Source organism: Marmota monax, unplaced genomic scaffold (assembly GCF_021218885.2).
Source record: "Marmota monax isolate L192 unplaced genomic scaffold, Marmota_monax_Labrador192_F-V1.1 WCK01_AAM20220418_F8-fsc00061, whole genome shotgun sequence".
Classification (NCBI taxonomy): domain Eukaryota; kingdom Metazoa; phylum Chordata; class Mammalia; order Rodentia; family Sciuridae; genus Marmota; species Marmota monax.
The window spans coordinates 7582251-7598129 of NW_026695230.1; the positions used below are offsets into that span (position 1 = coordinate 7582251).

At 39.4% G+C, this 15879-nt stretch overlaps 1 protein-coding gene across 1 annotated transcript; it reads left to right on the forward strand.

Moving 5' to 3' along the window:
• Nucleotides 1-892: 892 nt before the first annotated feature.
• On the forward strand, nt 893-15542 carry LOC124088605 (mas-related G-protein coupled receptor member X1-like). The gene is given in 4 exon segments (XM_046438333.2): nt 893-1085; nt 13553-13737; nt 13740-14408; nt 14411-15542. Coding segments are annotated over 4 exon segments (1020 nt in total). The 5' UTR covers nt 893-1074; the 3' UTR covers nt 14566-15542.
• The last annotated feature ends 337 nt before the right edge of the window (nt 15543-15879 follow it).

Sequence of the window (15879 nt, forward strand, 5' to 3'; positions counted from 1 at the left end):
CTTGAATGGAATAAAAGAAGCAGCAGTTGATGCAAGCTTGATTCTTCTTGAACCGGTTCTTGATTGCTGCACATTCATCTGAAGATATCGAACTCTTGCTTCTTCGCTCTTCCAAAGTGGACTCTGATAGTGATTCTCTAGAAGACTTAAGTCTCAGACTATGGTAGCACTGTTGGTCCTTCTTGTTCTGGGGTTTCCGCCTTTTGGACTGTGCAGCTACTGATTCTTCCAGCTCTCCAGCCTGCAGACAGACATTGTGAACTATCTAGCTTCTGATCACCTAAGCCACCCTAATAAGTCCTCTTTTTATAATTATATTTCTTGTTCATTATGTTCCCATAGAGAACCCTGATTAATAAACTTGTTAACACAGTCCAATTTAAAAATAGAAACAAAAAATTTACTCTTCAAAAATGTAATCTTTCTTTCATTCTTTTTGTGGTGCTGGGAATAACCCAAGCTCCACACATGCTAGGCAAGTACTTTAACACTGAGTTACAACCAGGCCCCTAAAATAAAATCTAAACTAATAAAAGATAAAATAACAAAACTAACACTAACACAATGTTGCTTCTAACAAATAGAGCTTAGGAAGCCATTCACCTTTTATTTGATATACTCTGTGGCATGGAGAAAGGAGTTGGAAACATGCACATATTAGTGATTTAACAAAGCAGTTTCCTAGTTGGAAGCCTTCCAACATGGCTCATATTGCTTGGCATTGCTTGGCAGGTGGCAGCTAGACTCCAACACAGCAATCATTTAAAGGAAGGAGGGCAGGAAGTGGTGGGCACAGGCAAGAGTTGGGTAGATAGGAGTAGTGCCACATCAAGTGTTGAGAAACCACTCATGATGAACCTGATGCAACAGACTTCACACTCTCACTGCCCAGCAGGTCTCTGCACAGGAAAAACTGGGCTGTCCAGTATCTCGATAAGACTTACGCAGGCAGCAAACTTCCCTCCAGCTCCAGAAGGCATTTCTTCTCCAGCCAGAGAGCTATCCTGTAGCAACTGTCCATCCTGGAGGCTCTTCCTTTCAACACAGGCCAACTTGCCACATCCAGCAAGAAGAATGGAGGAAAGGTAAGACTGCTGTGTCTTTCCTCTCTGTCCATGTCCTCATTGGGTGGAGTGTTCATGGAGCCGTAAGGCCCACAGGAGAAAAGCACATGAAGCTTTCCTCCTGGTGGCTTTGGTGCTTTCAAGCTTTACTGTGGAGAATTCAAAGCTGCTAACCAAGACTATTAATTAGAGTCCATCCTCTTGCATGTAACCTTAAGGCATCTGCAAACTTTTCAACTGATGGACTCAAATGATTGTATTTTCTGACCAGGGAATCCATTCCATGGTCCAGCAACATCTGAGGCAATTGTAGTTCACCTCCAATAGCTGAGCTGATGGCAGATCTCAGCCAGTGGTCTTGAAAAATACCATCTACCTACTTAACCTAGAGCAAAGGCACTATTCCAGTCACATAGATAAAGTGAGAGTATGCTCTGCACACCCAGGGACAGTAGCAACTGCCTATTCAAAACCTAGGCTAAACCATTAGTGAAGGTCTACCCCTACCAAAGAATATCACTAACAGTCAAAATAAAAATATGATTGTCTACACAAATGTATAAAATCGCACACACACACACACACACACACACACACACAAACACACACACCTAACCAAGACTCAGGAAATCATGACACCTCCAACACAAAGCTCACACAAAAGATGCTAAACAAAGAGATGTCTAAGAAGCGACATAGAAAAAAATCAGAAAACTCGTATTTAAAAGTTCAGTGAACTTAAAGATCATACATATAAAAATTAGTTATGGTGAGGGTGAAAGTAATCATCTCCCACAAAGATACTAATTTAAACAGCTCTTCCTTCACCAAAGTACATTCACAAGAGCTAAGGAAGCCAGAGAAGAGACTTGTTTTAGTATAATAAAAAGAAAGTCCCATTGAAGAAGGCAGGAAGGAAAGAGTTAGCCACATCAAACTTCCTTCAAACTGAGTGTAGAAAATGCCTACCACTTGAAAGAGGAAAAGGAACTTAAGTTCAGGCTTTAGACTTGAAACCCAATACCAGGCCCATCACAGTCAAACATCCTGCCCGACAGAGCACACAGCCCCTGCCCCCAGTCCAGTATCCAAAAACTGATTCTCTGGACTTCATTAGCAAGGGGATCAAGGGACTGTCTCCAACCACCCTCCCTCAATGTCAGGTAACACATCATGCAGCAGACTCCACCTGCTAGGAGGTAGGGCAGCACAGTAAGCACAGGACTTTACCTCAGAAATCAGTGCCAGATGCTCTACAGTGAAACATAAACCTAGGCAGAGCCTAAATGCCCAAGTCGACAGGCAAAACATTGCAGACAGAATGTAGACGTGCCCTGGCCCCAGGCAGAGAGGAACAGACTTTTATTTTGGCCAACATCACTATAAGTCTCAATGTGGGCCTGGAGAACACCCTCAAGATTTTTAAGGTCCTTGAAACTATGGCACTCAGGTGTGACCCAGCTTAGAATCAGCCAAGGGAAGATTGCCTTTATCCCCTGCCCCAATCTCAGGCTGCACAGAAGGAAGCAAAACTCCATCCACTGGGGATTAACAAAAGGTAGTAAGCATAGGATCTTGTCTTAGAACTCAGTGTTGAGCCAGTGACAGCTATCACTGTGCAGATCCTTATAGCCCCTATCTTTAGGCAGGTATCCATAGATAGATGTGTCGACCTGCCCTGCTACCAGACAGAGAGTCAAGTGGCTCAGTTGATTGGACTTGTGTCCTGGCCAGAATCACCTGTGGATATGGGCATGGGTCTCAGCCTTGACTTTACTATAGCAGCAGGCAGCCTATGACAGCATGGGTCCTGGTGTACACCTGTGCTGCACTGTTTTAAGTAGGCTGTGCAGTCTAAGTGTGATCCAATATGGTGGCATTAGAGGGCCACAGGATGGCCCACTCTATCGCCACACAATTTAGGCAATACAAACAAAGGATGAATAATTTTCTGTCTGGGGGCAGAAAATGGAGGTAGGAACTAAGTTTTAGAACAGAAGCTTGGAGCTGGTCCTCTATGGTTATGCTCAGAGCTGGAGAGAACCCCACAGTGCCAAACTGCATAGTGTTTTGTTTTGGTTTTTATTGATTTATTAATACACAACAGCAGAATGCATTATAATTCTTATTACACATATAGAGCACAATTTTTCATATCTTTGTATATAAAGTATGTTCACACCAATTAATGTCTTTATACATGTACTTTTTTTGCATTACAATTCTTAATACACATATATACCACAATTTTTCATATCTCTATCTGTATATAAAGTAGGTTGACACCCAATTCATGTTTTCATACATGTACTTTGGATAATGATGTCCATTACATTCCACCATCCTTGCTAATCCCCTGCCTCCTCCCTTTCCCTCCCTCCCCTTTTCCCTATCTAGAGTTCATCTATTCCTCCCATGCTCCCCCTCCCTACCCCACTATGAGTCAACATCCTTATATCAGAGAAAACATTCAGCATTTGTTTTTTGGGGATTGGCTAACTTCACTTAGCATTATCTTCTCCAATGCCATCCATTTACCTGAAAATGCTAGAATTTTATTCTTTTATTGCTGACTAAAATTCCATTGTGTATATATGCCACATTTTTTTTATCCATTCATCCACTGAAGGGCATCTAGTTTGGCTCCACAGTGTAGCTATTGTGAATTGTGCTGCTATAAACATTGATGTGGCTGTGTCCCTGTAGTATGCTGTTTTTAAGTCCTTTGGGTATAGTCCGAGGAGAGGGATAGCTGGGTCAAATGGTGGTTCCATTCCCAGATTTCCAAGGAATCTTCATACTGCTTTTAAGATTGGCTGCCCCAATTTGCAGTCCCACCAGCAATGTATGAATGTACCTTTTTCCCCACATCCTCACCAACACTTATTGTTGTTTGTCTTCATAATAGCTGCCATTCTGACTGGAGTGAGATGAAATCTTAGAGTAGTTTTGATTTTCATTTCTCTGATTGCTAGAGATGATGAGTATTCTTTCACATATTTGTTGATTGATTGTATATCATCTTCTGAGAATTGTCTGTTCAGATCCTTGGCCCATTTCTTGATTGGGGTATTTGTTTTTTCGATGTTTAGCTTTTTGAGTTCTTTACATAACCTAGAGATTAGTGCTCTATCTGATGTGTGAGGGGTAAAAAATTGCTCCCAGGATGTAGGCTCTCTGTTCACCTCACAGATGGTTTCTTTTGCTAAGAAGAAACTTTTTAATTTGATTCCATCCCATTTATTGATTCTTGGTTCAAATCTTGCGCTATAGGAGTTTTATTAAGGAAGTTGGAGCCTAAGCCCACATGATGAAGATTAAAGCCTACTTTTTCTTCTGTTAGACGCAGAATCTCTGGTTTAATTCCTAGGTCCTTGATCCCAAACTGCATAGTGTTGGCCAGATAAGTTATCTATTCCTACATGGCATCTGGCAGAATATTGTGGAGACAAACTATACCTTTTAGGCACTCCCCTGGATCATTCAGAAGAACACACCAACTGTGGTTTTGGGGAAAGCTTGGACTTGGACTAACTACCCCCTAGTGGTGAAACAGCAATAACACCAACAACAAAATCACAAACCTGGAAGGAGGGCATTATCTAGTTATGAAACAGAAAAATGAACCACAGACTCAAAGAAAATAAGTATGTCAGTTAGAATTTCTGGAAGGATGGGCATAGTGTCAGATTGTAAAAACTGGAATAAATACTCAACCCTTCAATATGCAGACCATGTAAGCCACCAAGGATCAAAATCCGTCAGGAAGGGCGGAGAGTAGAGTATGTGCTTGGAATGCGTAAGACCTCTGGTTCAATTTCAGGTACCAATAAATAAATAAATAAATAAATACAGGACTTTCATTCTCACCTAATGAACAAAACAAAATTCCAGACAATGACCATAAGGTAATCAACATTTGCAAACTGATAAGTAGGACAGATAATTCAAATGTTGGGTGTATGAAGGAAACCAAGCAAGCTTCAAAAAACACAGAGGAACAATTCAAGACTCAATCAGAGAACAGAGAGAATGAAGTGATTTTTTTAAAATGAAACAAATCTTTGAGCTGAGAAGTACACTACTTAAAATTTTAAAACACAATAGAAGGCATAAATAGCAGGGTAGATCAAACAATCAAAACCAGTGAACTCAAAGTTAGTCTGTATGGTAGGACATAGTTAAAGGAGAAAAAAAGCAAAAACAAAAAATGAAGGGAAATGAGAATGAATATTCATGAGAGCTTTGGGATAGCCTTAGAGAATAATATTTTACGTTGTTGGGATTCAAAAGGGACATGAGAAGGCCAAGGAGACAGACAAATCATTCAAACAGATAAAAATGAAAAAGTACCCAAACATAGAGATGGTACAAATACCCAAGTACCACAAGGTCAAAGGTCAGGAATCAGAGTCAACTCAACCATGTATACACCAAGACATGACCATCAAGCTTTCAAACCTTAAAGACTAATATAGAATTCTCAAAGGATAAGAAGAAAGGAATAAGCAACACATAAGGGTGTTATAATTTATCTGTCTGCAGACTTCTCAGAAAAAAAAGCTTTACAGGCCAAGAGGAAGTAGGATGAGATTTTCACAGTCCTGAAGGAAGAGAACTACTGACCAAGAATACTATGCATATCAAAGCTAGGCTTGAAAATGAAGGAGACATAAAGGTATTCCCAGACAATCTAAAGCTGAGAGAATTTATGAGCACCAGACTGCCCTACAAGAAATGCTGAAGGGAGTTCTTCAAACTGGATGGAAGAGATAATAATGAGGAAGAGGAAAACATCAGAAGTTATTAAAAAAATCCCAATAGGAGTAATTATACAATACAGAACAATACGAAATGTTCTAATATTATAAACATGTTTATTTAGTATGTTATAAACATGGTGAGTAAACCAATCATCTGTTCAGTATGAACACAAAACCATCAAAAATAAATGGATGGAGCTGGAGAATATCATGATAAGCTAAATAAGCCAAACCAAAGTCTGAATGTTTTCTCTGATAAGCGGCTGCTGATCCATAATGGGGGGAGGGGGAGGGAAGAATGAAGGAACTTTGGATTGGGCAGATGGGAGTGAGGGGTTAGGAGCCAGTGTGGATATGGAAAAGACAGTGGAATAAGACAGACATTATCTCTCTCTCTCTCTCTCTCTCTCTCTCTCTCTCTATATATATATATATATATATATATATATATATGATTACACCACCACTGTGACTCTGCACAGCCAGAGGAATGAGAAGTTGGGCTCCATTTGTGCACAATGTGTCAAAATGCATCCTACTGTCATGTATAATTAATTAGAACAAATATAAAAGTAAAAAAAAACTACTAATATTTCAAGAGAAAAATCATACAAAATGTTGTAAATTAGAACACCAAAAACTTAAAAAGTGGAGAGGAATGTACCCTAAGTATAGAGTTTTTATTAGTATTTTTCTTCTTTCTTTGTTTCTTTTACTACCTATGTGATCAATGTTTCGTTACTCATTTTTAAATGTCTTAAACTCAAAAGATGTGTTTCATTAGGCTCATGGTTAACCTAAAGCAAAACTCTATAACAGAGACACCAAAAATAATAAGCAAGTAATCAAATCACACTATGAGACTAAATCACTTAATCACACAAGAAAACTGTAAGAACTGGAGAAAAAAGGAAAGAATCTACAAAAAGAAAATAGGTAACAAAATGGCAGTAGGAACAATGTGCCTACCAAAAATTGCTTTAAACATATATGGTTTAAATTCTATAATAAAAACACACAAAGTGAATGAACAAATTTTTTAAAAGACACAACGATCTACAACTTAACAAGAAATTCCCTTCACTGCTAAGAGTATACATAGACTGAGAGAGAAAGGATGGAATAAGATAATTCATGCAAGTGGAATTCCAAAGAGCAGGAGTACTCAAAACTGTATCAGATAAAACAGACTTTAAGTCAAAAGCAAAAAGAGAAAAGGAAAGTCATTACATTATGATAAAGGGTCAGTTCAGCAAGAGCAAGTAATACTTGTAAATATATGAGCACCCAATATTGAAGCACCCATATATCCAAATAAAACATTAATAGACTTACTTAAAGATAGAAATAGATTCAAATATGATAATAGTAATGAATTTTAAAATAATTAACAGATCATTCAGGCAGAATATCAATAAAGAAATAGCAAAGCAAATCTCTACAAATGGATCTAAGACACATCTATAGGATAGTCTTTCCAATACCTACAAGACAGAAATGCATCCAAACAGCACATGCAATATTCTCCAGAATAAATCATATGGTAACCATAAGGCAAGTCTCAAAAAAGTCTTTAAACTTTTATCTATTAGCTCTTGAGATTTTACAGTCCCCATGCTATCATCTTGGTAATATTGTACATGCTTATTATTCATATTTCTCATATTTACAAATTTGCTGACTAGGTATCAATGGTATTTTGTGTTCATTTGTGGATAAGTGGCTGAAGTGTTTGAATTGCCCAACACATGACCCCAGCTGAGGTCAAACAATATCTGTGTGTTTCAATTCATACTGTAAACAAGTATACTTTTGCTAACTTGTGCTTGTGTGTGTGTGTCATTTGGTGAGGGGATTGAAATCTTTTCATGCATCAACTCTGAGCACAATGCAATGAAATTGTATACCGGTAAAAAAATTTTGGAAAATATAAATATGTAGAAATTACTCAACAAGCTCCCAAACACCAAATGAAGCAGAGATTAAGAAAGCTTAAAACTTTCATTAAACAATTGAAAATGGAAACACAATACATTAAAACCTATGGAATGCAGCAAAAGTAGCATTAAGAGGCAAATTTAAAGCAATCAATACTTACATCAGAAAGAGTCAAACATGATGGCCTATGGTCTCTGCTATTTGGGAGGCTGAGGCAAGAGGACTTCTTGACCCCAGGATTTCAAGGCCAGCATGAGAAAAAAATGTGGTTTTTCCCATCTTAGAGAGAAAAAACAGTAGAAAGATTTCAATAACATATCAAGGACTAGAAAAACAATAGCAAACTAAACACAATATTAGTAGAAAGAGGAAAATGATAAAGCTCAGAGCCAAAATAAATAGAGACTAAAAAACACAAAACTTCAACAAAATAAAGAAATGGCTCCTCAAAAAGATAAAGAAAATTTACAAACACATAACTAGACTGAGAAAAGGAGAGAAGAGTTCTTGAGGAAGGACTATCTACAAAGATGGGCAGGACTAGAACAAAAATGGCATACAGGTGAGGTGCCCTAAGGAAAGCAAGAGTGAAACACTATTTCACTCCTAGACTATTAGGGAGGAAGGGAAGGAGCCATTGCCAGGTAGAGCTACCACAACTGTAGCTGCATTACTAGAAGGCGACCAGGCAGGTGGAGAATAACCACCAACGCACAGCCTCACAGTACAGAGCAATATCAAAACTCACATCCCGGGCTGGGGATGTGGCTCAAGAGGTAGCACGCTCGCCTGGCATGCGTGCGGCCCGGGTTCGATCCTCAGCACCACATACAAACAAAGATGTTGTGTCCACTGAAAACTAAAAAAATAAATAAATATTAAAAAAAAAAAAACTCACATCCCTCTCCCCTTGCCCTCCAGTGTCCTCCTGGTGTCACCTAGTGGCTCAGTTCAATCTGAACTAAGAAGGAAAAGGATATCCCTGATGGGTTTTCAGAAGCCACCTGTTGGGAAATCAAATAAGGCAGAGAAGAAGGATGGAAAGAAAATTGTCCTTCACATCTCCTTGTATCTTCCCACTCTCTGGGGATTTCTCAAACCAAAAATCAATGAAACATTTCTCATCATATCTGCATTGAAGTTATTTTTCCCTGTTTTCATATTCTTTCTCTGTGTTGGTTTGATTCAGCAATCACCCACATTGATCAAAAATGCCCTGAAAGTGGAACATAATTTTAAAAGGGAAAACATATCTTTTCTTGGTTAGAGTGTAGGTGTGGAGACTTGAAGAACCACTAAAGACCTTAACAGAATATGTCCTAGACCTTGTTTGGAGGCTCCACAGCTTCAGACCCAAGACATCTTAAAACTTGCTGCTCCCCAACCCTAGAAGAGTCCTATCATTCTTTGTGGTCCTAAATGATGCTCAGTAATATCAACATGACAGTCGGGGAGGGAGAAAATAAAGATGAAAATGGGAGCCTGTGCTCCTTCTGTTAATCCCATAACCCAGGAGCTGATCACATCACCTACTCACTTCTCATTGGTCTGTGCCTGGTCACATGGTACAATCAGCATCAGGACTGAAAAACAAGAGAAATGGGATCCTTTTTCTGACCTAAAACTCAGAGAATCGTTGTTACGAAAGAGACAAATGACTCTTAGGGGACTCTAGCAGTCTCCGTAGCCCATGATGATCTCTTGGATTCTTTATTCATATGATTTGAAAATACCACAGATATAAGGGGGAAATGGGACAGGGAACAGTGGCAAAGCAAAAGACAGGGCTCCACCAACCTAGATGCCCTTCACTGGATGAATGGATTAAAAAATGTGGCATATATACACAATGGAATTTAACTCAGCAATAAAAGAAAATAAAATCATGGCATTTACAGGTAAATGGATGGAGTTGGAGAAGATAATGCTAAGCGAAGTTAGCCAATCCCAAAAAAACAAATGCTGAATGTTCTCTCTGATATAAAGAGGCTGACTCATAGTGGGGTAGGGAGGGGGAGCATGGGAGAATTCCATTAATTCTAGATAGGGAAGAGGGGTGGGAGGGAAAGGGAGGGGGCAGGGGATTAGCAAGGATGGTGGAATGTGATGGACATCATTATCCAAAGTACATGTATTGGATGTCAACATACATTATATACAAACAGAGATATGAAAATTGTGGTATATATGTGTAATAAGAATTGTAATGCAAAAAAAAGTATATGTATAAAGACATGAATTGGCCTGAACATACTTTTTATACAAAGATATGAAAAATTGTGCTCTAAATGTGTAATAAAAGTTGTAATGAATTCTGCTGTTGTGTATTTAAAAAAATAAAATCAATTAAAAAAATTTTTTTAAGAAAATACCTGAAAAAAAAAAAAAGACAGGGCTCCAGGATACCAGAATCCTGTATTGAACCTGTTCTTGAAGATCCAATTTCAGAGAAGTTTGTATGTTTAAGTCTGTTTCTTTTTTTTAAAAGAGAGAGAGAGAGAGAGAGAGAGAGAGAGAGAGAGAGAATTTTTTTAATATTTATTTTTTTTGGTTTTCGGCGGATACAACATCTTTGTTTGTATGTGGTGCTGAGGATCGAACCCAGGCCACATGCATGCCAGGCGAGCGCGCTACCGCTTGAGCCACATCCCCAGCCCAAGTCTGTTTCTTTTTAAGTGAGAATATTACAATAGATGGTCTGGAAAAACACAAGCTAAATCTTGGGATATAGTAGTAAATAAAACAGACATGGCATAGTCTTTAGAGAGCTTCAATTTTCATTAGAAAGACCAATACACCACACTCTAAAAACAGATGTACAAACTGTAAAGTGCCTTGAGTATGGCAAGCAGAACTTCTGTTTTTTTCCCCTTATTTCCTGTTCAAGCCAAGCAATGCTGGGGGGAATGGTCTTTCAAAGAAAATTCAAGAAGGATCTTGTCTGAGGTTCCTCTGCAGGCCAAAAGAGGAGAATGTGACCTTTTTCTACTCAGAAGCCTCCAGCCCCTCTGAGTGCTCTGTGTTCTGAAGTCATGGCTGCCTTTGTGAGACAGGAGAGGGCTTCTCATTTCTCATATCTTCTCCTAACTGCCTTTCACCCACCTCTTTTGTTCTCTGTTAGATTGACTTCTCTTCTTGTCTGTTTCTGAAGTTTTCGTACATTAGATTTTATCTCAGCCACAATTTTGATTGCCATCTGGGATGTAACCTGGGAGTTACTCCTCTGCTTTTCCCTCATCCACATATAATAGACACACAGTAGTGGTGGATCCAAAGTACTGCTCAAAGTGTAGAACCTGGGGTTTCAAATCTACACTGTATGGGGAAAAAAGGAGGGCGGCTATTGCTCATCCTGTTTTGCTCTGATTCCATTCATGGTAAAAAATGTGAAAAATACTAATTCTTACCTCATAGCTCTTGAGAGAGTTCAAAGAAAAATTATCCAATAAACTCTCAATCAGCTCCTGTTAATCATTACAGTATGATCTTGTCCTCTTTCCTTAATGGAAATCTCCTTGAGCAATCACTTTACACTCCCACCCCTCAACTTTTTCTATTACCCACATACACTCCTCTCACACAAAAGCTTTTGTCAACAAATAAAATGTAAATAAGGATCACCTGGGAGAGAACCGAGTAAGTTTATATTGTATCCACCACTCAGTAGTCCTCCATAGATATCCCCTTATTTAAAACACTTCTTTTCAGTGGCTCCAAAACCTCATCCATTATTATACCCTCTTCAGAGGGTAAGCAATTTTGCTAAAACACAAATCTGACACATCCACTGTGAACCAAAATGCCTCTAGGTGCTGAAAAAGTCATTCAAATGTCACTTCAAAGGCATATCAGCCATCAACATCAGTTATTTGGGGACATGCAAGTCATTGTGAATATGCCCACTGTTGTTCACAATAAGAATTATGATGAATGATATTTCCTTCATCTCATTATATGCACGTCAAAGGATTTCATTCCCAATTTTACTTTCTATTTAACCCAAATCACCTAACACTTTAAGCCTCCTCATTAATATATCCATTCTTCAATGAGTATTGAGAATATGTGAGCCACACATAAAGCTAAGCACCAGGGATTAAAAAGTGATCCTGAATGGAAGGAGACCCTCAGAGTTATACAAAAGTACATACAAGAGGAAGTGAGGGGAAGGGGGAAAATAATATAAGGGGGACAAACGAATGTCAGTAGAGGGGGCAGAGAGAGAAGAGGGGAGGGGAGGGGAGGGGAGGGGAGGGGGGATAGTAGAGGATAGGAAAGGCAGCAGAATACAACAGACACTAGTATGGCAATATGTAAATCAATGGATGTGTAACTGATGTGATTCTGCAATCTGCATATGGGGTAAAAATGGGAGCTCATAACCCACTTGAATCAAATTGTGAAATATGATATATCAAGAACTATGTAATGTTTTGAACAGCCAACAATAAAAAATTAAAAAAAAAAAAAGTGATCCTGTCTCCAATGTCTGACACAGTGAGGTATTTTTAAACCTAGCCATCCTCTCCTGTCCTACCAGAAGCTCACATTCCCCTCATGGATATAAATTCAGGTCTTCTTCTCCTTGGATGGAACACTCATAGGCAAGGGGATGTCATGATCTGGGATGTAACCTGTGTCTATCTCAATTCCTGCACCTAATAGCAAACTTTAGTGCCAAGGCAGAGCAGTGCTAACTAGTCCTTAACTCTACCCCATGAGTGGAGGTTTGGATCATAATATATTTCCATGTCATTTAATTTCAGGTCAGAGAGCTCAGAAACTTTTTAGATGATCTGTGTTGAATTTGAATCCATATTTCAAGAATCCCCCACTCTTTGTAGGTTCCTTCATTTCTGCAATCTTGTTTTCCTCTTCTTTAAAATGGAGATAACTAATTTCCACATATCAGGGTGATCTGATAAACTGACCTCATGCAGGAAGTGACGAGTCTTGCTTTTTTAATATTTTTGTATTTGTTCTATTTAGTTATACATGGCAGCAGAATGCATTTCACTTTATTGTACCCAAATGGAGCACAACTTTTCATTGCGTTGGTTGCACCATATTTCCTACCCCCATGCTCCCTCTCCACCTCCCTTTTGTCCAAACATCTTCCATTCTTCCCACATACACACCCCATTATGGATCAGCAACCACTTATCAGAGAACATTCAGCCTTTGTTTTTTTGGGGGGGATTGGCTTACTTCACTTAGCATGATATTCTCCAACTCCATCCATTTACCTGCAAATGCCATAATTTTATTCTCTTTTAATGCTAAGTGATATTTCATTGTGTATATACACCACAGTATTTTTTATCCATTCATCTATTGAAGGGCATCTAGGTTGGTTCCACAGTTTAGCTATTGCGAATTGAGCTGCTATGAACATTGATGTGTCTACGTTACTATAGAATACTGATTTTAAATCCTTTGGGTATAATCAAAGGAACAGGATAGCTGGGTCAAATGGTGGTTCCATTCCAAGTTTTCTAAGGAATATCCATACTGCCTTTCAGAGTGGTTGCACCAATTTTCAGTGCCACTAGCAATGTATGAGGGTGTCTTTTTCCCCACATCCTCACCAACATTTTTAAATTCTTGTGTTCTTGATAATTGCCATTCTGACTGGAGTGAGATGACATCTTAGAGTGGTTTTGATTTACATTTCTCTAATTACTAGAGCAGTTGAGCATTTTTTTTTCATATTTTTGTTGATCGATTGCTTATCTTCTGAGAAGTGTCTGTTAGTTCCTTAGCCCTTGAGTCTTGTTTTTTTCCCAGGGGCACCAGTGCAGAGATGGAGAGCCTGGATCCAACCATCACAGCCTGGAGTACAGAAGCCACACCAACCAATGGAAGTTACCAGCACCTTCCTCCAACTTGTGACAGGAATAACCTTCTTCCAAAAGTGCTGGCCCTCCTCATTGCCCTGGTTGGACTGACAGGAAATGCATCTGTGCTCTGGCTCCGGGCTTCCGCATGCGCAGAAATGCCTTCTCAGTCTATATCCTAAACCTGGCTGCCTCTGACTTCTTCTTTCTCTGTTTCCATATCACTGCTTTCCTGGTGGACATCGTCAAAATGTTCTTTCACTTCTCTGTCCCTACATATGACATCGTGCGAACTGGGGGAATCATTTCCTACATTGCAGGCCTGAGCATCCTTAGTGCTATTAGCACGGAGCGCTGCCTGTCAGCCCTGTGGCCCATCTGGTATCGCTGTCGCCGCCCTAGACACATGTCAGCAATTATGTGTGCCCTGCTCTGGGCCCTGTCCATGTTTTTGGGCGTCCTGGACATGGTCTATTGTTCTACCTTGATTATTAATAGTGGAGTTCATTGGTGTATAAAAGTTGATTTAATCATAACTGCATTGCTGATTTTTTTATTTGTGACTTTCTCAGGGTCCAGCCTGGCCCTGCTGTGGAGAATCCTTTGTGGTTCTAGGCATAAGACACTGACCAAGCTGTATGTGACCATCCTGCTCACATTGCTGGTCTTTATCCTCTGTGAACTGCCCTTTGGCATCTATTTATTTCTGTCAGACTGTATTTCAGTTGATTTTGATGCATACACTTGTCTTTATCTGGTTTCAAATGTCTTTTCTTGTGTTAACAGCTGCACCAACCCCATCATTTATTTTTTGTTGGCTCCTTTAGGCAGCGGCTGCAGCGTCAGAACCTCAAGCTGGTGCTTGAGCGGGCTCTGCAGGACACTCCTGAGGAGGATGAATGTGGAGACAGCCTTCCTCAGGGATCCCTGGAGATGTCAGGCAGCAGAGTGGAGCATGGATGAAGAACCTGTGCTCTGGTCCATTAGATGTATTTTGGGGAGTCAACCCTGCCCCCACCATTTTAGAGCCTGTGCATCTAAAATTACTCATGGTCTTCAAATGTATTTATTTTAAAATGGATTGTCCTTATCCTATCTTCCTCTGAACCTTTTCTTTGTAATTTTAATTTCAATGAAAAGAATTTTGTTCAAAATGCTAAACCTCTTATTTATGATTGTTTTCTACCAAAAGTTATTTAAAAAAAATTAATGATTCCTTATTTCTCTCTCAGACTATGTTCTGAGAATCATGTTGCAATTTCTCTCTCACTATGTTCTGAGAATCATGTTGCAATCGTTGTACAAAGAAAGTTTGGTTCTGATGGAGTTCTACTACTTTTAAATGTTATTGAATTCTTTGGGTTTGGGAAAATAATGTCCTTACTGCCCTACATAAAAAAAAAAAGCTCACAAAAAATGGTAGAATTTGTCCATGGCATGGTGACTAGTTGGCCATGGGGGGTTTTTTTTTAGTGGTTTAAATTAGAGCCTTTCATCCTGAGAACTGGCAAGCAGTTATTTACCTCTTGCCCTGACCAGTATTCCAATAGTTGAAATCTTGGTATTATGATTTAGATATGAGGTGTCCCCAAAAAGCTCATGTGTGAGACAATGCAAGAAGGTTTGGAAACACTTGGGTTTTAAGAGTGGTAACTGAAGTCAGGTAGGCTGTGGCTAGAGGAGGTAGGTCATTGGGGTATGATTTGGGAATACATATTTTTTTCTTGGAAAGAGGAGAACTCTCTGCTTCTGGCACCATGTTCCCAGTGGCTTTCCTCTGCCACACACTGTTCTGTTGATGTCCTGTCTCACACCAGGCCCCAAGGAATGGAGTCTGTCATCTATGAATTAAAACCTCTGTAACTGTGAGCCCCCAAATAAACTTTTCCTCCCTAAAATTGTTCTTGTCAGATCTTTTGGTCACGGAAGTGACTAAAACACTTGGGACACATTGTGATACAGAACCTTTAAGCACTAGATTGGAAAGAGCACTGGACATGGGGTTGGGACACAGGGATTCTCAAGCTGACTCCATGACTAAACTGGGTCACAAGATTAAAATATGAATCTTAAAACATTCATCGTCTGGAATCTGTTTTCAGAATAAGACAGTGGGGTTTGACTTCACCATGGCATGGACTAGAGGAAACTACCATTGTGAGTCCAGCAGCCTCTGAAATCACAGTATTCTTTCCACCTATGTGGCAGCTATCTGTCTTGGGCACCAATATTGTCAATACATCAACTCAGGTGTAAAAATAGATGTAATTTCATTCC